The sequence below is a fragment of the Scyliorhinus torazame genome, chromosome 7, assembly GCF_047496885.1.
Source record: "Scyliorhinus torazame isolate Kashiwa2021f chromosome 7, sScyTor2.1, whole genome shotgun sequence".
Taxonomy (NCBI): Eukaryota; Metazoa; Chordata; class Chondrichthyes; order Carcharhiniformes; family Scyliorhinidae; genus Scyliorhinus; species Scyliorhinus torazame.
Genome location: NC_092713.1, coordinates 63,920,384 through 63,944,958, shown reverse-complemented (window position 1 = coordinate 63,944,958; position 24,575 = coordinate 63,920,384). Strand labels below are relative to the sequence as shown.

At 46.3% G+C, this 24,575-nt stretch overlaps 1 protein-coding gene across 5 annotated transcripts in view; it reads left to right on the top strand.

The window, feature by feature from the left end:
- Positions 1 to 20,257, top strand: part of gpbp1l1 (GC-rich promoter binding protein 1-like 1) — a 130,728-nt gene extending 110,471 nt beyond the window's left edge. For all 5 annotated transcript variants that reach the window (XM_072510818.1, XM_072510819.1, XM_072510822.1 and 2 more), the window contains 2 exons: positions 3,228 to 3,327; positions 19,402 to 20,257. In XM_072510818.1, coding sequence (XP_072366919.1) covers positions 3,228 to 3,327; positions 19,402 to 19,557 — 256 coding nt within the window. In that variant the 3' untranslated portion in view covers positions 19,558 to 20,257. The remainder of the gene's footprint in view (positions 1 to 3,227; positions 3,328 to 19,401) is intronic.
- The last annotated feature ends 4,318 nt before the right edge of the window (positions 20,258 to 24,575 follow it).

The following is a 24,575-nucleotide window of genomic DNA, read 5'->3' as shown; positions in this document are numbered from 1 at the left end:
GAAAGGACATGGAGGAGTACTGATTCATCAGCTGAGGTGTGGACAGCCTACGTTTGATATGATGTCATGAGACTTCATGGGGTCCAGAATCACTGCTGAGGGTTCCCACGGCAACTCCCTCCCGAATGTATACCATGGTACTGTCACCTCTGGTGGGTCTGTCCTGTTGGTGGGACAAAGCCATGTCCATGCAATCATTTTTTTTCTTTTTTAAAAATTTAAAGCAGCCAATTATTTTCATTTTCCAATTACGGGGCCATTTAGTGTAGCCAATCCACCTACCCAGCACAACTTTGGGTTGTGGGGGTGAAACCCACGCAGAAATGGGGAGAATGTGCAACCTCCACACAGACAGTGACCCAGGGCCGGGATGCCCATGCAGTCATGCCTTACAGATAATTTTGACATAAAAGCTCACAGATGTTAATAAAGAACGCTCTGCAGAGTCGACAGGGCTGGCAGGTTCGACAGGGCTGGTTTCGTTGTTGTCATGGTCACCAGCGTTTAAAGCCAGATTTATTATTTGAATTTAAATTCTACTAGCCGCAAGGGTGGGGATGGCCAATGTAGGGCGGCACCGTGGTTAGCATTGCTACCTCACAGCGCCAGGGACCCTGGTTCAATTCCAACCTCTGGTGTGTTGTCTGTGTCGAGTTTGCACATTCTCCCCGTGTCTGCATGGGTTTCCTCCGGATGCTCCGGTTTCCTCCCACAGTCCAAAGATGTGCATGTTGGGTGGATCGGCCATTCTAAATTGTCGAGTCCAACGGTTAGATGGGGTTATAGGGATAAGGCGGGGAGTGGGGACGTCTGGTGGCGGCTGTGGAATGAGCGGTCGCACATTTGGTGGCTCCTACTCAAGGTGGTATTTTTCCGGTCCATTCCCCGTCTGAAGGGCAAGTTTTGGTTGGAAGGAGGTGTTAAAGTACCTGGGAAAGGTGAAACTTCTCTGTGGCTTGTGGATGGATCCACAAACTAGGAATGGGACGAGAAGAAAGGAGCAGGAGAGTCTTTGTGGTGCGCCACAGGTAAAGATGGTGGGAGGCAAGGGCCCATTCTATCTGCCCAGTGATCAACGGAGCAGTTGGTGGAATTTCTGAATTCTACATTCAGCCAGCAGAGGGAGGAGGCCTTGGAAGACCTGTCCAAAGTGGTGGAGCCGGTTAAGGCAGGTATCGAGAGAGTGAAGTAGATGCTGGAGTCTCTGGGCCGGGCGATCCAGAAAGTGGAGGAGACGGCGGGGTAGCAGAGAAGCAGCTGGCCTAGTTGGTGGCTGAGGTGGGGTGATGTGGGAGACCAGAAGAGGCTGAAGGTGGAGGATCTAGAGCACTGCTCCAGAAAGCATGCCTGAAGGCATTGAAGGTGGGGAGAAGGAGTGGTCTAGGTATGGTGCACCTTTTCAGGGGATCGGTTTAAACTCGATGGGTTGAATGGCCGCTTTCTGCACTGTAGGGTTTCTATGATTTGAGCCCAAATCATTAGCCCATGTTCTCTGGATTATTAGTCCAGTGATACTACCACTGCGCTATCGTCTCCCCTTACATGACAGGCAGCACACCCTGTCAATGTATCATCTCGCTGAATTGACCAGATAAGTTTTTTTATTTTACTCAATCCAAGTGTGGCACATGATAAAATTGTCTGGTTTTTGGACAATTCAGCTTTTGGACATCCGGATTTAAGATGAAAAATTGGGTGAAGTAGGTTTTAAAGAATGAGGAGGGATGAAGCAATATGGAGGAGTTGAGGGAGTGACTCTCACACTGTGAAAAGTAGATTTCTGAAGGCTCTTGATACTGACACAGGCGAGCTGGTATAGATTTACAGTTTGCATATGTATGTCTCCCTTATGTTTCTATCAGATAGTTCTCAACACCTGGACATACAACACATTAAAGCATCTCTGCTACATATTTTTAAATTTTCTATATCCTGTATCAGTCTTCCTTTCCCTGAGCCAAAAAATGAAGCACTTGATTACTACCAAAAACGTCAGTGGTAAAAGCAAATAATTTACCAAGACAAAATTGCTACAAATTAGCAATGCGGTAGCTGCATGGGAAATAGCAAAAATTTCAAGGGATTATTTTTCTTCCTGGTTTGTTTCAGTCTTTGTTATTGCTCCCTTCATAATTACATACATTTTAGAAATGGATTTGACCAACATTGAAGGATGTTTCAGCTGGACTGTATAATTCTTAAGTGTTTGGCACCAGTCAGTTACACTTTAATTTGACTTGTATCTTTGAATAATTTGCAGAGCTGATTCTCAGACCAATTTTTACAGTAATCAGCCTTTCATCCTTCAGTACCAGGTAATTGACAGAACACATTGCACTTAAAATGTGAAGTTGCAAGAAACCGGGAACGATGAGCTTTTAGTTGAAAATGGCAAGATTTGTTGGGATGTTGTTCTGTTACGTACCAGAGTGGGTCCTTAATTTTACCCTCATAGGAAATGTTATGTTCGTTGTTTCTATGAAATGTATTTTTGCAATTGGGTGGAAATTTTTGGCATTATCCAGATTCATGCAAAGTTAGTGTGGTATGTATGCAAGAGGAAATTCTTAACACTCTTTGATCCCAATCTCTAATGTCACTAAAGTGCATTGGAACTAATTTTCTTGGACCCCATTGCCTACTTGAAGTATATGGAGCTGGGTGGTGTTTAATCTGGGCTGACCTGGTTGTCTAATCGTATCTTACTCCTAGGACAAGCTCTCCTATGAGTAAAATGAATTTCCGCTGTATGCCTAGCTGCTGACCTGGGGGTTTCGGGTTACTGCTGGAGAATAATTAGTAGATCCCTGGTGTCAGTGTTTTTAAAAAAAAAAAAAGAAAAAAATATTTAGATACTCTAAGGATTCAAGTCTACATCAGTGCATCCTGCCCATTGGAAATAGATATTTGCTAGGAGCGAAGTTTAGAACGATCATTGGTTGTATATTCAGCCTGAGTCTGGGAATGATTTGAGTATTCAACAGCTGATTATTAAAATCTTTCAATGATACTGTTCAGATGGAAGCATGGCATTTTAAAAGCCCCTTTAAACATGAAATGACACCGTTTTGTTACTTTTTAGAACCTCTGAACCATATTCATCTTAAATTATTATAAACAAGACCAGTAATAACAGCTCTAATGTAAAGAAATTTTTGTACAGTTTGAATTATTTATTTTTAGTAGGATCAGGATCGAACTTTGAATTCATGTCCATTTCTACACAGGTTGTTGAAAGAAATGGGTTGGCAGGAATCCTCGGAGAATGATAACTTCTTGCCTTTGACTGAAGATGAGCTCAGGGAGTTCCAGGCTAAAACTGAGCAGGTATGTCTGTCAGTTGTCAGTTCTTTTAAAACTATAAGATTGCAATGGTTTACGTTTTGTTTGAATATATTATCCAAGCCATGTATTAAACTTCAAACATCACTCAACAAGAGGAGGAAAAACCTTTTTCTCCTGAGGTTCCTTTGGAATTCTCTTCCATAGAGCGCAGTGGAGGCTGGGTCATTGAATATATTGAAGCTAACTTAGACAGAGTTTTGGTCAACAAGGGAGGTAAGGATTATGGGGGCAGGCAGGAAAGTGGAGTTGAGGCCACACGAGATCAGCCATGATTTTATTGAACTGTGTGGTGGAGTCTTTTGGGGCTAATTGGCCCACTCCTATTTATAAAAAAAATCCAAAAAAAATCACTGCTTTGGAATAGTACTGGGCCAACAGTATTAAACCTTGAGGATGGCACTGCTGTCAATGTAGCAATTCCTTAGTACTGCCTGCATTCTGTGCTGAAATATTAGTGTGGAGCGCTCAATGCATCCAAGACAAAAGAGCCCACGAGATTAGCACACAGTGGCAGTAAGATGTGAAGTCACCGTAGTCCCAGGTGACCATAGGCTGCTTTCCCCTTTGAGGGGGACACCTGGCTGGTGGTGATTTAACCTGAGGTTCAGCACACCTCCAGGCAAGGGGCAAGGTTGAGAAGATGGGAACTTCATAGATAACCTCCAGACGGTACGGGAGCTGAACCTGCGCTGTTGGCCTTGTTCTGCACAACAAACCGGCTGTCCATCCAACTGAGCGAAAACGGCCCCCAGCACTGATGTGTACCATCTACAAGATGCACTGTAGCAACTTGTGAAGGCATCTTCAACAGCATCTTTCAAACCTGTGACCTTTACCACCTAGAAGAGTGAAGGTAGCAAACGCATGGGAACACTACCTCCTGCATGCCCTTTCAAGTCTCCTAAAATCCTGACTTGGAACTATTCCTTCTCCATTTCTGGGTCAAAATCCTGGAACTCCTTTTCTAATAGCATTGTGGGTGTGTTTGCACCACATAGACTGCAGTGGTCCAAGAAGATAGTTCATCACCACATTCTCGAGGGCAATTAGAGATAGGCAATAAATGTTATGTTAGTGATGCTCAAAACTCAAGAATGAATATGTTTGGTAATGTAAGAATTCTATCATCTGATTTAGTTGGTTCTGCTCTGCAGCTGAAAGAAAATGGAAGGGGTGATGGGAGGAACCGAACTAGTACTTGGAATTGAACATATTTGCTTTTTTCTTTGGCTAACAGCAATCTTGAATAAGAACTATTAAAAGTGGTGCAATGGTTTGGTTTTAGTTTCAATGTTGAACTATTTTAACTGAAAACAGCTGATTGCCTAAGGGAAATGCCTATTTTCTTGGACTTGTAAGAAGTCTATTTTCTGTCCTTTTCTAGAAAACCGTGGCCCTATCCTAAAAATTCAAGAAATTCAGATGTTGTCAGGTGCACGCTAAAATTTGCAATTTTAATGGGACTAACTTTAATTTTAAGCCAAAATATATTGTTAAAATGAATACATTCTGCATTGGTGCTTGTATGATGTAAAATTCCCTTAATTTCAGTTTTATCTCCAATACAAATATCAAATGCAGATATGCATATTACCAGGGGATTGCATTCTCTCTGCGGGTTTCATCTGGGTGCTCTGGAAGATGTGCAGGTTAGGTGGATTGGCCATGATACATTGTCCCTTAGTATCGAAAGGTAGGTAGGGTTACATGGTTGCGGAGATGGGGTGGGCCTAGATGGGGTGCTCTTTCAGCGGGTCGGTGGAGACTCAATGGGCCGAATGGTCTCTTGCACTGTGGGGATTCTAATAAGTTAAAATAATTTAAACTGGACCAATGATTTTCCAAACTTTACTTTCTTCAGAGACTAGGTGGGATATGAAGTACATTGTGCAACATTTGTCATGACACCCTGGACTAATGTGCGGTCAATTTCAGCCCCACTTGACCCAGAGTTACCACACAAGTGAAATTACATGTTATTTTAAATACATTAGGTTCTTGGCTGATCCCAATAAACTGCAGTCACCAGGTTTTTAACTTTAACACCTTATTATAATTAAACTGACCAAAAAATATAACTTGACAATCTAATACCCCCTCCCCCTTTCTAACCACCCACCTCCTATATATCTCACACACATAATGGAGGGGGAAGGCTAGTGGAGAAGGAAAGAGAATATCAATAAAAAAATTAAAGGATAAAAGGATGAAGAATCTTTTGCACGAGGGCGGCATGTGGTTCGCACTGCTGCCTCACAGCTCCAGAGACCCGAGTTCAATTCCACCCTTGGGTGACTGTGTGGAGTTTGCACTTTCTCTCCGTGTCTGCATGGGTTTCCTCCGGGTGCTTCAGTTTCCTCCCACAGTCCAAAGATGTGCAGGTTAAGTGGATTGGCCACGCTAAATTGCTCCTTAGTGTACAAAGATTAGGTGGGGCTACTGGTTTGCGGGGAAAATGTAGAGGTGTGGGCTTAGGAAGGCTGCTCTTTCAAGGGCTGGTGTATACCCGATTCGCCGAATGGCCTCCTGCACTAAAAATTCCAGGAGGGTGGTTTCCAGTTAATGTCTTTTTGGAGTTCGCCAATTGACTTTCTCTGTTGATTCAGGAAGACTGCCTGTCCCTTTCACTTTCAAGGTCTAATCACAGCTGGCCACTTCTCTCCGAAAGCATCACGCAGGCACCAACCACTGGCTGTTGTCAGGCAGAACACTGCCCCTGGCCAACCCACAGGTTGTCAGCCATCCAATCGAACCAACCTCCTCCAAAGCTGGTTCCTAAGATTCAGTCGGCACCAATGAGTCTGTATCTCCTCAAAATACAAAAGCTCTGAACACAATGCCCTGGCAAGTAGGCTGCTTCAGCTTGAGTCCTCGACTTAAAGGCACATTCCAAATATGGCTCCACGGTCCAAAAATAATACAAGAAAATGGGAACAAAGAAAATAAACAGAAGGATCTTACAAATTATGCTGAATAAATTTGTTCAATAATCTTGGCTGAGTTTTCATTCGAGCACAGTTTTTAAGACTTTGAGTTTACAAGTATGATCTTAATTTCATTGATTGGATTACAGAATTATACAGTGCAGAAGTGGCCCATCGAGTCTGCACCGGCGCATGAAAAACACCTGCCCTCTCGACCTAATCCCATTTGCCAGCACGTGGCTCATAGCCTTGAATGTAATAATGTGCCATGTGCACATTCAGGCTCTTTTTAAACGATGTGAGGCAACCCACCTCTACCACCCTCCCAGGCAGTGCATTCCAGACCGTCACCACCCTCTAAGTAAAAAAGCCTTTCCTCAAACCCCCTTAAATGTCTGTCCTTCACCTTGTACTTGTGTCCCCCTCATAACTGACCCTTCAACTAAGGGGAACAGCTGCTCCCTGTCCACCCTGTCCATGCCCCTTATAATCTTGTACACCTCAATAAGGTCGCCCCTCAATCTTCTCTTCTCCAGCGAAAACAACCCAAGCCTGTCCAACCTCTCTTCATAACTTAAATGTTCCATTCCTGGCAACATCCTGGTGAATCGCCTCTGCATCCCCTCCAATGCAATCAATTCCTCCCTAGAATGTGGTGACCAGGACTGCACACAATACTCCAGCTGTGGCCTCACCAAAGTTCCATGCAACTCCAACGTGGCCTCCCTGCTTTTGTAATCTATGCCTCGATTGATAAAGGCAAATGGAATTAAGGGTCAAACCATTACATCACATTTCCCTCTCCATGCCATGGAGATAGATTCATAATTGGAACTTTGCTTTCATTTGCTTAAATTAATATAACTGAATCCTGTTGTTCTGGAGGAATCATCCATTTGATGATTAATGTCCCACGCCAGCAGGAAAACTGATGCCAACGACTCTGGCGTCAACAGCCCCTGAGGAATTCATACCTTTCTAGGGGGCGAGGTTGCTGCCGGAGTCGTCCACGCAGCTCCAGCCGGCGACGAAGGGCCGGTGCGAGTTTGCGCAGGTGCGGAATGGCCAGCGTGATCTCGCACATGTGCGCACAGGCCGGCGTATTTCCGCGCATGTGCGGGCGTCCCCTTCTCCACGCTGGCCCCCGGGCAATATGGCGGAGCTCTACAGGGGCCCGGCGTGGAGGAAAGAAGGCCCCCACGGAACCAGCCCGCCCGCAGATCGGTAGACCCCGGGGCCAGATCCCGCCGTCCGTCCCCCCAGGACGGCCCCTGCACACTTGCTACCAGGTCCCGCCGTGTGTGAGGTGAGTAATTCATGCCGGCGGGACTGGGCAAAACTTGACGGCCACTTGGCCCATTGGGGCCCGGAGAATCGCCGGAGGGGCCGCTATCAAAGGCCCCCGGCCGTCGGGGCGGGATTTTGTCGTCGTGTGTGTCCCCCCCCCCCCCCCCCCCCCCCCCCCCCCCGCGAGCGTCTCCGGCCCGGCGCCGGGTCGGAGAATCCCAGCCAATGTTTCTGTGCACTGATGCTTAGTCCTTGCTTACCCATATGATACCACACTGATAACCCTTTGCATGTATCAGTGGCAGTTACTTTCAGCTACTGAAATAATTATCTGTTCTTAAAATATTTTTTTTATTTTACCCTGATCATGAAATTACTTGTTTTTAGTGCATGGTACCTTTGTTTACTGCAGTTAATTAGTGTTTAGATTTTTTAAAACCCCGTTAACTAGTCATATCAATGATAATTTCTTAACATGTTAACATTTTCTGCAGTAATCATTGCTGACCATTTGATGTCCAATGATTCTGCACCCACTGATGTATTTTCTGCCTTGAAATTTATAGAACTTAGCATTCTGATAAAGGCCACTCAGTCCATTATGTGCCAGCTATTTGGAAATCCTGTCCACTCAAGCCCATTTTTCCACCCTTTCCCATGGTTTTTTTGTTTCCTGTTTTCAAACATTAAACCGCATTCATATGAATATTCTACCACTGATTCTGCTACAACCTTGTGTAATGGCTCATATGCTTTTGGTGGAAAAAGCCGACATTTTGTGTTGAGATGACGGTCTCCTTAAGAACTAAGTTTTACTGAAAGGGGATTGCAAAATGCTCTTCTGTACCAGACGTTACAATGATCAAAGCAGCCTGCATGCACAGGGGTAGTGCAGCTGACCTTCAATCAAATGGTAAAGCACCTGGCTTTCAGCAAATGAGTATGTGACGAGGTTCTGTTATGATCCCAATTGATATAAATGGATGGGAAGATCCAAGAATTGAACCCTGACTCAAAAGACGGTAACTTTGTGAGAAAAACCAATAAAAAGATTTTTTTTTTTAAAAAAAGACGGTAACTTTGTAAAATATAAAACCTGGATGAACAGAGCCACAGGACAGTTGATTAGTCTTAACATGGAAAAAAACAGTTATCAAACATTTTTAAAATTGGACTGTTAATCAATACGCCTTTACTACCAACCCCTCCCTTGACAATTACACACAGGGTTTAGGATTAACACTGATTACAAAGTACATCTTAATCAACCATGATCTCATTAACAGAGTCCCTTTTAAGCATAACTGGGCAAACAAATGCATTCCATTCTGAACCAAAATTTTTTAAAATTTTCTATTGGCGTTTATCAATTTTACAGTAATACTTTTGTGTCCGATGTTTACATTTTGTACAGTTTTTTATTTACATACATATCTCTTGCTATATCTTTTCTCCCGTCCTCGTTGGTGTCCTCCTCTTCTGCCCCTCTGTGTTCTGTTGCTGACCTCCTGTCCGCTTCTGCGGTTTTTGTTGTTGGCCTTGTGGGTTCGGGGGGGGGCTTTGTTCCCCCTCTCCTCCCCCCTCTCCTCCCCCTTATTTCCCCCCCCCCATCCCATGCTCTGTGTGTCACCCCTGGGTTTTCTTCCTCATCCCCTACCCCCTTTGTACCTCCTTGTAGTGTGTGTTCTTGTCTGATCTCCCCTTCTTCCCTAGTCGCTGTTGGCATCGAACAGATCTTGGAACGGGCCGACGAATGGCCTCCATGCTTTGTGGAAGCCCTCTTCTGTCCCTCGGATGGTGTACTTGATCTTCTCCAGGTAGAGAGAGTCTGCAGCTGTAGGTGGTGCTGCTGATGATCAGCCAAGCAGGATTCTCCGCTGTGCGATTTATGGATGCAAAAGCCAGGGCGTAGGCCCCCTTTCCCATATGTAGCTCTGGCTGTTCCCGGGGTGGGGGAGCTCTGCCGTGGTGAGGACCCGAAGTGTAGTTTCTATGCAGGAAGAGTCCTCCATGCTCACCCATTCCATGTTGGATTCACTATCCATCCCCTCGCTCAGTCCCCCAGTGGTAGTATTGTAGATTCGGCAGTGCCAGACCGCCCATAATTTCCTCCTTTGCAGTGTTCATTTGCACTCTGAACCAAAGTTGGCGTCAGTGGATTTCTCTGAATTCTCCCAGGTGATAATCACATGAGTGTTTCCAAATTCCACTCCCAAAAACACTCTTGAAAACCTCTCCTAAGAAAGCTTTCCCATAGCAGTTTTCATTCAGAAAACCAGTCCAGGTTTTACAAATGAGTTCTTTAACCCAAGCTGTGCTCAACTTTTAACAGTGAAACCAGCCCAGGATTTTAAACCCCCCCCCCCCCCCCCACACCGATTATCTTTCCTAACTGCTTTTACACAAACTCCGATCCAGCCACCAATTTCCATAGTTATTTCAACTCGTGTTCCACAGGCTGTAGTAAAATCTCACAACTTGAAAATCACTTCAGATATCTTTCTGGCATCTCAGCCTTCTTCTCAGTTCTGTCTGCTTTTGTTAAACAGTTCTCTGTTCTAGTAGCTTTAACCTCCGACATCTGGAAACTTCTCTTCATTTATCTAGTTTCCTTAACTAGCTGCTCTTCAGATCTTTGCATTTATTACTCCATGGTATGACTTCTTCTGGCAAAGGTGAGAGTGATGTTCCCTCTATCCTTCTCAACCAACTGCGTTAGTTGCCTTCTCTCTCACTACGTATCTCTAACTGCAGTCAAATTAGCTAAGCTAAAACTGAAACCTTCTTCACTGACAAGGCGACGGTTACTAAGCAAACCCACATACCTCTTATTCTTCACACCATAGCCCTCTCCAAGCACAATAGAAACGCAGTTGGAACTTAACCAACCGCCACACTTTCAAACACCTTTGTCTATCATTAATCTAACTATAGGTTTTACCCTTCCACACACCGAAACAATAAATTTAGCACATTTAAAGCTATACCTTCTGATGTTTACCAATACAAATCTAATTCCCTTAAACCTACCTTTGTTTTCCCAGCAGTTGCTTGGGAGACAAACAATAGAAAAATAGGGTCAACAAGTTAATTATAAGGTGGGTAGATTGTGGATATGGTTCTGTGTCCCAGCAGATTTTCTTTAGATTTGTTTGTTAATTTTGAAGAAAATCTATTTAGTTGAAATCTGTTGTTGGCTAAAAGCTTGAAAATGGGGACTTCCGGGTGCGGCGATGACCAGCTAAGTCGCACGTTTCGGCAGCTCCCGGTGGAACGGACTTTTGGGCTTTTAATAGGAGCCCCAACGGCAATTTTAACAGCTAAAAATACTGTGTGGTAAACCAGAAGGGAATTCCCCCTGGACACAGATGGAAAAAGGAGAGGAAGGTAGCCGGATTGCGGAGGATCCTCGAGAGCAGCGGCAAGGAAAGCAAGCACAAAGCAAGATGGCGTCGGAAGGTGGCCGTCTAGTATGGGGCCCTGACCAACAAGAGTTCCTGCGGCGCTGTGTGGAAGAACTTAAAAAGGAGATGAAGAAGGAGCTGCTGGCCCCAATATTACAGGCGATTGAAGGGCTCAAGGAGGAACAAAAGACCCAGGAGCAGGAGCTTCGGGTCGTGAAGGCAAAGGCCGCTGATAATGAAGACGAAATACAGGGCCTGGTGGTGAAGACAGAGATGCACGAGGCACAACACAAAAGGTGTGTGGAAAGGCTGGAGGTGTTGGAGAATAATGCGATGAGCAAGAATTTAAGGATTCTTGGTCTTCCCAAAGGTGCGGAGGGGGCGGACGTCGGGGCATATGTGAGCACGATGCTTCACTCGTTAATGGGATCGGAGGCCCCGATGGGCCCATTGGAGGTGGAGGGAGCTTATCGGGTTATGGCGCGAAGACCAAGGGCTGGAGAAATACCTCGAGCCATAGTGGTGAGATTTCTCCGATATAATGACAGAGATGGTCCTCAGATGGGCGAAGAAAACTCTGAACAGTAGGTGGGAGAACGCGGTGATCCGCGTATATCAAGATTGGAGTGCGGAGGTGGCGAGAAGGAGGGAGAGTTTCAATCGGGCCAAGGCGGTGCTTCACAAAAGGAAGGTCAAATTTGGAATGCTGCAACCGGCAAGACTGTGGGTCACACACCAAGGGAAGCACCACTACTTTGAGACGGCAGAAGAGGCGTGGACATTTATTGTGGAGGAGCAGCTGGAATAGGCGGGCCAGAAAAAGAACGTTTGGGACAAAGGAGGGGGGGGGAAAAGGGGGAAGGGGTGATTTCTCAAGTTGTTAATCTTGCGACCCTGTAACTTTTCTCTCTTCCCCATGTCGTGGGGGAGGGGGGGGGGGGGGGGAGGATGAGGAATTGTGGGCGCTGGCTATTAGGGGTGGGGCCAAGTGGGAAACGCGGGCTTTGTTCCCGCGCTATGGTAATCATGGCGGGAACAGGGAAGCAGGAAGGAGGGGGCCTCGCACAGTGGGGGCCGAGGTCACGGGGAAGCCGAGGTCACGGGGGGAAGCCGAGGTCAGCCAGAGTTTGCTGACTTCTGGGAGCAACATGGGGGGTGCAATTACGCTAGAAGAGGATCTAGTGGGGGGGGGGATGATTAACTGGGTTGCTGCTGCTGGGGAGTAGGGGGAGCTGGTACGGGGTGGGGTGGTCGAGGCGGGAGGGTGCCGTCGGGGGGAGATACGGCTACGTGGGAACCGGAGGAGGAGCTGGATTAAAAAAGGGGATGGCTAGTCGACAAGGAGGGGGTGGGGGGGGGGGGGGGGGGTAGTAAAGAGCCCCCCAACCCGGCTGATCACGTGGAACGTGAGAGGGCTGAACGGGCCGATAAAGAGGGCACGGGTACTAGCACACCTAAAGAAATTAAAGGCAGATGTGGTCATGTTGCTGGAGACGCATTTGAAACTGATAGACCAGGTCAGACTACGCAAAGGATGGGTGGGGCAGGTGTTTCATTTGGGGTTAGACGCAAAGAACAGGGGGGTGGCTATATTAGTGGGGAAACGGGTACTGTTTGAGGCAAAGACCATAGCGGGGGTAGATACGTGATGGTGAGTGGCAGATTGCAAGGGGAGGCGGTGGTTCTAGTGAACGTATATGCCCCGAACTGGGATGATGCCAATTTTATGAGGCGAATGTTGGGACGTATCCCGGACCTAGAGGCGGGAAGGTTGGTAATGGGGGGGGACTTTAATACGGTGCTGGACCCAGGGGTGGACAGATCGAGGTCCATGACCGGGTGGAGGCCGGCTGCAGCTAGGGTGCTCGAGGACTTTATGGAGCAGATGGGAGGAGTAGACCCCTGGAGATTTAGCAGGCCTAGGAGTAAGGAGTTCTCGTTTTTCTCCTATGTGCATAAAGTATATTCACGGATAGACTTTTTTGTATTGGGAAGGGCGCTGATCCCGAAGGTGACAGGGACGGAGTACACGGCAATAGCTATCTCGGACCACGCTCCACATTGGGTGGACCTGGAGATAGGGGAGGAAAAAGAACAGCACCCGCCCTGGAGAATGGACATGGGACTATTGGCAGATGAGGGGATATGTTTAAGGGTGAGGGGGTGTATTGAAAGGTACTTGGAGCTTAACGACAATGGGGAGGTTGAGGTGGGAGTGGTCTGGGAGGTGTTGAAGGCAGTGGTTAGAGGGGAGCTGATATCTATTAGGGCACATAAAGGAAAGCAGGAGGGTAGGGAAAGGGAGCGGTTGCTGAAAGAACTTTTGAGGGTGGACAGGCAATATGCGGAGGCACCGGAGGAGGGACTGTACAGGGAAAGGCAGAGGCTACATGTAGAATTTGACTTGTTGACTACGGGTAATGCAGAGGCACAATGGAGGGAGGCACAAGGTGTGCAGTATGAATATGGGGAGAAGGCGAGCCGGTTGTTGGCCCACCAACTGAGGAAGAGGGGAGCAGCGAGGGAGATGGGGGGGGTGAGAGACGAGGAGGGAGAGATGGAGCGGAGAGAGTAAATGGGGTGTTCAAGGTACTCTACGAAAATTATATAAAGCTCAGCCCCCGGAAGGGAAGGAGAGAATGATGTGCTTTCTGGATCAGCTGGAATTCCCTAAGGTGGAGGAGCAGGAGAGGGCGGGACTGGGAGCACAGATTGAGATGGAGGAGGTAGTGAAAGGGATTGGGAGCATGCAGGCGGGGAAGGCCCCGGGACCAGACAGATTCCCGGTGGAATTTTATAGGAAGTATATGGACTTGCTGGCCCCGCTTCTGACGAGAACCTTTAATGAGGCTAGGGAAAGGGGGCAGTTGCCCCCGACTATGTCAGAGGCAAAGATATCGCTCCTCCTAAAGAAGGAAAAAGACCCGCTGCAATGCGGGTCCTATAGGCCCATTTCTCTTTTAAATGTGGATGCTAAGATTCTGGCCAAAGTAATGGCGACGAGGATAGAGGACTGTGTCCCGGGGGTGGTACATGAGGACCAGACTGGGTTTGTGAAAGGGAGACAGCTGAACACGAACATACAGAGGTTGCTCGGGGTAATGATGATGCCCCCGCCAGAGGGGGAAGCGGAGATAGTGGTGGCGATGGATGCCAAGAAAGCATTTGATAGAGTGGAGTGGGATTATTTGAGGGAGGTGCTGAGGAGATTTGGCTTCGGAGATGGATATATCGGATGGGTACAGCTGCTGTATAGGGCACCGATGGCGAGTGTGGTTACGAATGGACGGGGGTCTGATTATTTCCGGCTTTACAGAGGGACGAGGCAGGGATGTCCCCTGTCTCCGTTATTGTTTGCACTGGCGATTGAGCCCCTGGCCATGGCACTGAGGGGTTCCAGGAAGTGGAGGGGAGTGTTTAGGGGAGGAGAAGAACACCGGGTATCTCTGTATGCGGATGATTTGTTGTATGTGGCAGACCCGGTGGAGAGGATGCCAGAGATAATGCGGATACTGGGGGAGTTTGGGGATTTTTCGGGGTATAAATTGAACATGGGGAAAAGTGAGTTGTTTGTGGTGCATCCGGGGGAGCAGAGCAGGGAAATAGAGGATTTACCGCTGAGGAAGGTAACAAGAGACTTCCGATACTTGGGGATTCAGATAGCCAAGAATTGGGGAACCTTGCACCGGCTTAATTTAACACGATTGGTGGAACAGATGGAGGAGGACTTCAAGAGATGGGACATGGTGCCCTGTCACTGGCGGGTAGGGTGCAGGCGGTTAAAATGGTGGTTCTCCCGAGAATCCTCTGTGTTTCAGTGCCTCCCGGTGATGGTCACGAAGGCTTTTTTTTTTAAGAGAATTGAGAAAAGCATTGAGTTTTGTGTGGGCCGGGAAGACCCCGAGAGTGAGGAGGGGGTTCTTGCAGCGTAGTAGGGATGGGGGGGGTTGGCACTACCGAGCCTAAATGATTATTACTGGGCCGCCAATATTTCAATGGTGTGTAAGTGGATGGGAGAAGGGGAGGGAGCGGCGTGGAAGAGATTGGAGAGGGCGTCCTGCAAGGGGACCAGTTTACAAGCAATGGTGACGGCACCGTTGCCGTTTTCACCGAAGAAATACACTACAAGCCCGGTGGTGGTGGCAACATTAAAAATTTGGGGGCAGTGGAGACGGCATGGGGGAAGGACGGGAGCCTCGGTGCGGTCCCCGATAAGAAATAACCATAGGTTTGTTGCGGGGAGAATGGATGGGGGATTTGGAGCATGGCGCAGAGAACTGGGGTTGTGCAACTGAGATCTGTTCGTAGACGGGACGTTTGCGAGTCTGGGAGCGCTGACGGAAAAATATGGGTTGCCCCAAAGGAATGCATTTCGGTATATGCAACTGAGGGCTTTTGCGAGGCAACAGGTGAGGGAATTCCCGCAGCTCCCGACGCAGGAGGTGCAGGATAGAGTGATCTCAGAGACATGGGTGGGGGATGGTAGGGTGTCGGACATATACGGGGAAATGAGGGACAAGGGGGAGATCATGGTAGATGAGCTGAAAGGGAAATGGGAAGAAGAGCTGGGGGAGGAGATTGAGGAGGGGCTGTGGGCTAATGCCCTACGTAGGGTAAACTCATCGTCCTCGTGTGCCAGGCTAAGCCTGATACAATTCAAGGTTCTACACAGGGCGCATATGACTGGAGCACGGCTCAGTAAATTTTTCGGGGTAGAGGATAGGTGTGGGAGATGCTCGAGAAGCCCAGCGAATCACACACACGTTCTGGTCATGTCTGGCATTACAGGGGTTCTGGGTGGGGGTGGCGAAGGTGCTTTCGAAGGTGGTGGTGGTCCGGGCCGAGCCAAGCTGGGGGTTGGCTATATTTGGGGTTGCAGAAGAGCCGGGAGTGCAGGAGGCGAGAGAGGCTGATGTTTTGGCCTTTGCGTCCCTCGTAGCCCGGCGCAGGATATTGCTTACGTGGAAGGAAGCCAAACCCCCCGGGCGTGGAGACCTGGATAAACGACATGGCAGGGTTTATAAAGTTAGAACGGATCAAGTTCGTATTAAGGGGTTCGGCTCAAGGGTTCACCAGGCGGTGGCAACCGTTCGTCAACTACCTCACAGAACGATAGAGGGAATGAAAAGAAAGAAAGACAACAGCAGCAACCCAGGGGGGAGGGTGGGGGGGGGGGGGGGGGGTGGAGGATCGGGGCGGGCTCTTAGGGATGTCATTGTACATGTATAGACATTTGTTATAGGTAATGTATATTGGACTGTTGGATTGTATTTTTGGAGAGTAACTATTTTCGACAAGGCAGTTGCCATTTAGTTTTGTTTTTGTTTCTGTTTATTATTTATTTACTTGTTTAAAACTGGCCACTGTTATTTATTTTGCTTTATTGTTGTTTAAAAGAAAAACCATGTACTGTTATGTTTGCCCAAAAAATCTTGAATAAAATATATATTTTTTTAAAAAGCTTAAAAATGTTTTGTTAACTGAAGGATTCCAACAGTGTGTTGGACGTCTGGTAAAGCCAAGCTCTGAGGAGTGAGCAAGTAAAAGAGTTTTGATGCAAGACTCAAGAGCATATTCTAACGAGAAGAATTATGACTGTAGGGGATCCGTTACAGAAGTCTGTTTTGAATGAGGTATTTGCAATCAGGATGGTTGGAGGAGATTTGAAGGGACAATCTTGCCAGAAGTAAACAGAAGGAATCTCCAAAATATGTATGAATTTTTTTGCAACCGTACAAAACCAAGTGATTGATATTCCAATTTCTGCTAAGCATCTGACTTGAGTTATTGGTGTCTAAGTCTATCGGGTGTGGCAGGAAATGTATTTGAAGGTTTAGATTCGAAGTAACTCCATTAATTGCACTTTTGATGCTTTAAACTTATCTGACAATTTAGGACAGTGTATTTGTTTGTGTTCTTTGATTATTGTGTAGAAAACATCTTTTGATTTAAACTGCGAACCTTGTGGCTTCATTCTATTAGTAAATATCTGAGTTTTCAGATTCTTTAAAAAAAAATTACCGATCCCTACTGAGATCGCAACAATTGCCCTGGCTTAAACAAAAGATTCCCGTAAACACCTTGTTCTTTTGATAATTTTATCCAGTCCAGTTCATAAATAATGTTTTGACTGTTGAGTAGTGGCAACAGTTTTTTTCCCCCATTTTCCTTACCAAAATACACTGTATAATTTTGCATGTCTCAATCTAATCTCTCTCTCTCTTCCTGTTGAAAGAATCCAGGTTTCTCTAGATTCGTAGCCATCGTGATGAATGTCTTCTGTACTCTTGACTTGTGCCATGATATTTTTCATGAAGTATGGCACCCAAAACTAGATGCATTAATCTAATTCCAGCCTAGCCAATGATTGTGATTAGGTTTAGCATCTTTCCTTTGCCACACAATGGCCACCATTTGTAAAACATCGTACATCGTATACATTTAAAAAATAAGTTTAACCAACTTGTGCTCTCACTTTGAAAGACTCGTCTGCTGGAACTCTCCAAACGTGTCTTTGCACTACTTTTCTTTAACGAGTCGAGCAGTCTTAACAGTGATCCCACTGGGCATTTTAAATCTTTCCAATTCGCAGTTGTAAATTAACAACTTTTTTTCTTTTCTAGCCATTAACCATCTTCCTATCTACATTGTTGCGTTGCTAGTGGGGTGGTAGCTCAGTGTGTGGGGTGTACTGGATATACCAGCCAGGACCTCTTCGTGATCTCTCAACAGCATAGTTTGCACCTACATTGATTGATGGAAATCTCCCAATGGCATTGTTCTGCTTCTGCTAAATAGTTTGCAACCTCCTTCCAATGCTGCAGCAGTAGACACAGAGCATTATTTCATGCCCTTTTAATTTGGGGACACCTTCCACTAAAGGACTGGAATCCCACACTTGGGTGGAGGGAGGCTTAGCATCAATGAAGACCTGTCATTTGCTTATCACAAGTTTGGCTTCCTCTAACCTCCGGTCCACTTTGCATGAAACTCCTGAGAAGTATTCTGGTGCCGAGATAAAGATGATGTGGCATCTTGTTTCAATGCCACCTTACAGATGGAGCATATTTGGTGCTCCCTTTGGATTCAGTATTATTCAACACTTGTCTGGTACTTGAGAGGATTCGTTCTTCGGCTGGGAATGGGTGTAGATGTATGATTATGGTCAAATTGTGACTTGGCTCAATATAGGTTAAAAGCTTTTTTTGAACAAACGTTACCATTATGGAAAAAGTGGTGGGTAAAATTCTCAGCACAGTAATGCATGAGAATTCAGTGCAATTTATGTTACTTATAATTTATGATGCAATTTTGATTACTGCCATATAAAATAGTTCGCAATCTCAGTTTAAATTACAAGTAAAATCAAAAATGCCGGAATAATTTAGCAGGCCTGGCAATATCTGTGGAGCGAGGAACAGAGTTAATGTTTGAATCAAATATGACTCATCAGATTTAAATCATCTTTCGTTGTTACATTAAGAGATTGCTATGTTCCAAAAATCACTTATTTTGGACTGTGTGGTTTCCTATTGTGTTTTAAATGTAATTTATTTTAAAACCAGCAAACCAAGAAAAAAATAGGCAGAACATTGAATCTGCTGCTTGCTGTTATCCATAGCAATGGTTCCTATTTTCAAATAAGATTTAAATGAGTATGGTGGCTTGTTCTAAAGACCTATTGTTCTATAAAGCCGTGTTGTTAGGTAATTTGGACATTCTGAATTTTCCCTGTGTACCCAAAGAGGGGCCGGAATGTGGCGACTAGGGGCTTTTCACAGTAACTTCATTGCAGTGTTAATGCCAGCCTACTTGTGACAATAAGATTATTATATAAATCTCTATCATAATTGTTACACTGTCTGTGATATAAGTTTTTTTTTTTCTGCCCAAAGTTTGGTTTTGGTTCCATGACTTTACCCCCTACCAAGTCACTTCAATAGTCCATCTGGTTCCATTCGGGTTCCCTTGTCTGCAAATATGAAGGCCACAAATGTCAATATGACTGATATTCAACTGTATAGCTATCCAAGACCATATTTGACTTGTGTGAGCTCAATCAGTGTTCGTGTCCTGTCCATTGCCGTGCAATTATACTCTAGAACTATCCGAGCACAACATTAATCCCAAACTCTTTTCCGACACCTAGCCTCCTTCAATCTCCATTGCGCCGTACCTCAGTCCCAAGTATGTGAAGTTTATAGTTTCTTTTCAATCTTGAGGACTGGGACTGTCTGCTTAATTTGGCTCAACAGCTTTTAAATATAATATATGTATATAGTAAACATTAAACAATTGCTGTCATGTTCATAGAGTAAATGGTCCAATAGTATCACACATTCATTGATTTTGATTCACTTTTGTACAGGTTCAAATGTGATTGTTAGGAAGCAACACTGGCTAACCCAAAATAATCTCTCTCTCTTCTCTCTCCTTTATAGCTCAAGAAAAATGGCTTTAGGAAAAATGGTTTTCAGTTCAAGAACCAATGTACAGCTTTACATTTTGCCCATTGCGGAGGCATTTTCAGTACAGGGCTTCATGAAGACTCAGATTCTGAAACCAGCAGTAGTACCAATTCTGATGATGATGCCTAAACTTGGTATAAGTGGAATTCACGTTATATGTTTTCTTATAGCTGGAGGACTAAACTTACTAAAGCTCTTTTGGCACAGAGTTATATTTTTCCATGCACAAGGGAGTTGATCATATCCCAAAGAAGAAAATTTGCTTGTTGAGCTTTTTTCTTTTTTTTTTTTGACCAGCTGGTCCTGTTGAATGCTTCGTAGAATGAAATATGAGTCAATAAAGAAGACAAGGGGGCAAAGCACATTCTGAGTAATCATTTGCAAGGAGAAAATGGGTTTTTTTTTTTTTTTTTTTGAAAGCTTGAAAAAAAACATTTGCAGACAATTAGTAGGAATAGCAGTGTGATAGAACAAGCAGTGTAAGAGACAAATTCTAAATACTGATGATAGGTTGTCAAGAATAATGCTAACATGTTTTTCAATGTCGTGACATTTTGGGAAGAAAACCAGATTTGTCACCAGAGGTTTATCTCCACTTCTTTGGTACAGTTGTAAAATATTCACAATAGGAGCTTTGAGTTCTTCAAACAGCCTTGATATTCAGGGTGGATTGTAAAATATAAATTTTGTGAAATTTCAAAGATTAAGATTATTTTGATAACGTTATTTACAAATTTAAAGTGGCTATCACATATGAATATCTGTATGAGGAAAACTACTGCATTAAAATAACTTGGAATAAATATTTTGCATCAGTTTGCCAAAATGATTGGTGTTGTATTCTTTGATAGAACTTTCAGATTTGAAAGATCATTTCTGAATAAAATGTTTCTTTATAATTGAACCATTTACTGCAAGAAAAAGCAATCAACAGCATAAGCATATGCTGGTAGTCAGCCAAAGATGCATAACACGAATGAACATCGAAGTGAAGTATAAATAGTTATAATTAACAATTCTTATTTTCTAGAAGTAGCCCAAAAACTGTTATTTGTACTCTTCTCCATTGAAATATTCTCTTATCTGTAAATATTGAATGTTGTTCACATATAGTCTGAATAGTTTCTTTTTCATTGGAAATCTGTAATTTTATTTATTTGATCTTGAGATGTGGATAATATTGAGCCTGTGGCTCATCTTTGTTGCCGGGGGAAGGCGATGGTGGTCCTACTTTGAGAATTTCTGCATCGCGGTTCTCCTACAATAATGTGAGATGTGGATTTTTAGATTATTGAACCAGTGACAATGGATGAAGTGATAGTATGTCAAGTCAAATGGTGTGTAAAGGCAGCATGGTAGTGCAGTGGTTAGCACTGCAGCCTATGGCGCTGAGGACCCGGGGTTGATCCCGGGCCCGGATCACTGTCTGTGTGGAGTTTGCACATTCTCCCCGTGCCTGCGTGGGTTTCACCCCCACAACCCAAAGATGTGCAGGTTAGGTGGATTGGCCACACTAAATTGCCCCTTAATTGGGAAAAATAAAGTGTGAGACTTGGGAAATTTGGAGGTGGACATTTCCCTGTGACATTGCTGCTTTTGTTCTTAATATGAAAGTTTGCAGGGAGGGTAGTGTTGAGGGTAGTGATGGGCAGCACGGTAGCATTGTGGATAGCACAATTGCTTCACAGCTCCAGGGTCCCAGGTTCGATTCCGGCTTGGGTCACTGTCTGTGCAGAGTCTGCACATCCTCCCCGTGTGTGCGTGGGTTTCCTCCGGGTGCTCCGGTTTCCTCCCACAGTCCAAAGATGTGCAGGTTAGGTGGATTGGCCATGATAAATTGCCCTTAGTGTCCAAAATTGCCCTTAGTGTTGGGTGGGGTTACTGGGTTATGGGGATAGGGTGGAGGTGTTGACCTTGGGTAGGGTGCTCTTTCCACGAGCAGGTGCAGACTCGATGGGCCGAATGGTCTCCTTCTGCACTGTAAATTCTATGATAATCTATGATTAATTTAGGACAAAGGTTCGGCCCAACATTGTGGGCCGAAGGGCCTGTTCTGTGCTGTATTTTTCTATGTTCTATGATTTTTTTTTAATAAAAACCATAGTATGTTTTTTTTAAAAAGTCTTATGGAATGTGGGTGTTGATGGCTGGACCAGCATTTGTTGTTCATCCCTAATTGGCCTTCAGAAAGTGGCAGTGAGCCACAGTCTTGAATCATTGCAGTTCAGCCACAGTGTTGTTGAGAAGGGAGTTCCAGGTTTTGACCCATCAACACTAAAGGAACAGTAATATAGCCCCAAGTCAGAGGGCATTTGACTGGGAAGGCAGTTTGCAGATGATGGTGTTCCCATGCTTTTGCTACCCTTATTGTTCTAGATCGTGGGTGCTGTCAAAGGAGGCTGATGGTGTATTGCATCTTGCAGATCATACCCACTGTATTGTTAAGGATATTAATCTAGTGGCTGAGCTGCTGATCAAGCAAATTGTTCTGTCTAAATGGTGTTGCCATAACTACTGTTAAAATTAAAAACAGACTTTGTAGGTAGATTCCTTTCCTTGCATTATAAGCTTCCATCACAGTTTGAAATGGGAAGTAAGTGCACAATCCACTGTCTCTTTCACATTGTAATTGAAGCTGAACTTTGAGATTGAGTTTTATATATGGACAAATTAAAATCTATTCGATTATCTTCAAAAATAATTTGATACTTGATGGTATCTCTTTAAACGGAACTGGCATCTCCTTTGGAGTGTTTTCAAGTAGTCTCAATTTTTTGCATCAATGATTGGGAGTAAGCAACTGCAGAAGTCCTTGGGGTACTTTTTTTTCCTGTGTTACCTAAAATGCTAAAAGAAAGGACCTTTAATGAGGCAAGGGAGGGGAGGGGGGGGTGGGGCTTTACCCCTGACGATGTCCCAGGCACTGATCTCCTTGATCCTGAAGCGGGACAAGGATTCCCTGCAATGTGGGTCTTACAGACCGATTTCCTTGCTAAATGTAGATGCCACGGTGCTGGCGAAGATCTTAGCCTTGAGGATTGTGTGCCGCAGATCATCCATGAAGACCAGACGGGGTTTGTGAAGGGGAGACAGTTGAACGTGAATGAGCGGAGGCTTTTGAACGTTATCATGATGCCGACGAGGGAGGGGGGAGGCGGAGATAGTGGTGGCGATGGACGCTGAGAAAGCCTTCGATAGGGTAGAGTGGGGGTACCTGTGGGAGGTGCTGAAGAGGTTCAGGTTTGGGGAGGGGTTTGTCAGGTGGGTTAGGCTGTTGTATGAGGTCCCGATGGCGAATGTGGCCACAAATAGGAGGAGGTCCGAGTACTTTCGGTTGCACCGAGGGACGAGACAGGGGTGTCCCCTGTCCCCCCCCCCTGCTCTTTGCACTGGCGATTGAACCCCTGGCTATGGCATTGAGGGAGTCGAGGAACTGGAGGGGGTTGGTGCGGAGTGGGGAGGAGCATAGGGTGTCGCTTTATGCAGACAACCTGCTGCTGTATGTGGCGGACCCGGTGGGAGGAATGCCAGAGGTAAATGAGGATCCTCAGGGAATTCGGGGACTTTTCAGGCTACAAGCTCAATATGGGGAAAGAGCGAGCTGTTCGTAGTTCAGCTAGGGCACCAGGAGAGGGGGATTGGCGAGCTCCCACAAAAAAGGGCGGCGAGGAGCTTCAGGTATTTGGGGGGTCCAGGTGGCCAGGAGCTGGGGGGCCCTGTATAGGCTTAACTTTACAAGGCTGGTGGAGCAAATGGAGGAGGAGTTCAATAGGTGGGACGCGTTGACGCTGTCCTTGGCGGGTAGGGTGCAGTCAATCAAAATGACGGTGCTCCCAAGATTTTGTGTTCCTGTTCCAGTGCCTCCCCGTGTTTATCCCAAAGGCTTTTTTCAGGCGGGTTAACAGGAGTATAATGGGGTTTGTGTGGGCGCGAGGGACTAAGAGGGTGAGAAGGGTGTTCCTGGAGCGGAGTAGAGATAGGGGGGGGAGGCGCTGGCGCTGGCCAACCTCTGTGGGTAATGCGACGATGGTGCACAAGTGGGTGATGGAGGGGGGGTGGGGCTGCACGGAAGAGCCTGGAGACGGCGTCCTGTGTGGGTACAAATCTGGGGGCCCTGGCAACGGCGCCGCTGCCGCTCCCTCCAAGGAGGTATACCACGAGCCCGGTGGTGGTGGTGGCCCTCAAAATTTGGGGGCAGTGGAGGTGGCATAGGGGGGGAAGTTGGGGCCTCGGCGTGGACCCCATTACGGGGGAACCACCGGTTTACCCCAGGAAGAACAGGTGGAGGGTTTTCGGGGTGGTACAGGGCAGGGATACGAAGGTTGGGGGACCTGTTTGTGGACTGGAAGTTCGTGAGCTGGAGGAGAAGTACGGGCTCTTTCCCCCCCTTGCCGGGGAACACCTTCAGGTACTTGCAGGTAAGGGTGTTTGCCAGACGGCAGGTGGTGAAATTCCCGCGGCTACTGCCACACACAGTACAGGACAGGGTGCTCTCGGGGGGAGGGGGGGGAAAGAGATCTCGTAAACTTACCTTTCAACTCGGACTCAAAAGTACTCGGACCTCCTCCTATTTGTGGCCACCGAGGCCTCCTCCTGCATCACCTGGTAAGTGGGAGGAGGAGTTGGGAGAGGAGATCGAAGAGGGAATGTGGGCAGATGCCCTAGGGAGGGTGAATTCTTCCTCTTAGTGCGCGAGGCTCAGCCTCATACAGTTTAAGGTGCTGCACAGGGCACACATGACCGGGACAAGGATGAGCCGGTTCTTTGGGGATGAGGACAGTTGTGTTAGGTGTTCAGGGAGCCCAGCAAATCACACCCATATGTTCTGGGCATGCCCAGCGCTGGAGGAATTTTGGAAGGGCGTAGCGAGGACGGTGTCGAGGATGGTAGGATCCAGGGTCAGACCGGGCTGGGGGCTCGCAATATTTGGAGTGGCAGAGGAGCCGGGAGTGCAGGAGGCGAAAGAGGCTGGAATTCTGGCCTGTGTCCCCCTGGTAGCCCAGCGAAGGATGCTCCTTCAGTGGAAAGATGCGAGGCCCCCAAGCGTGGAATCCTGGATCAGCGATATGGCAGGGTTCATTAAATTGGAGAGGGTGAAATTCACCTTGAGAGGGTCGGTACAAGGGTTCTTTAGGCGGTGGCAACCG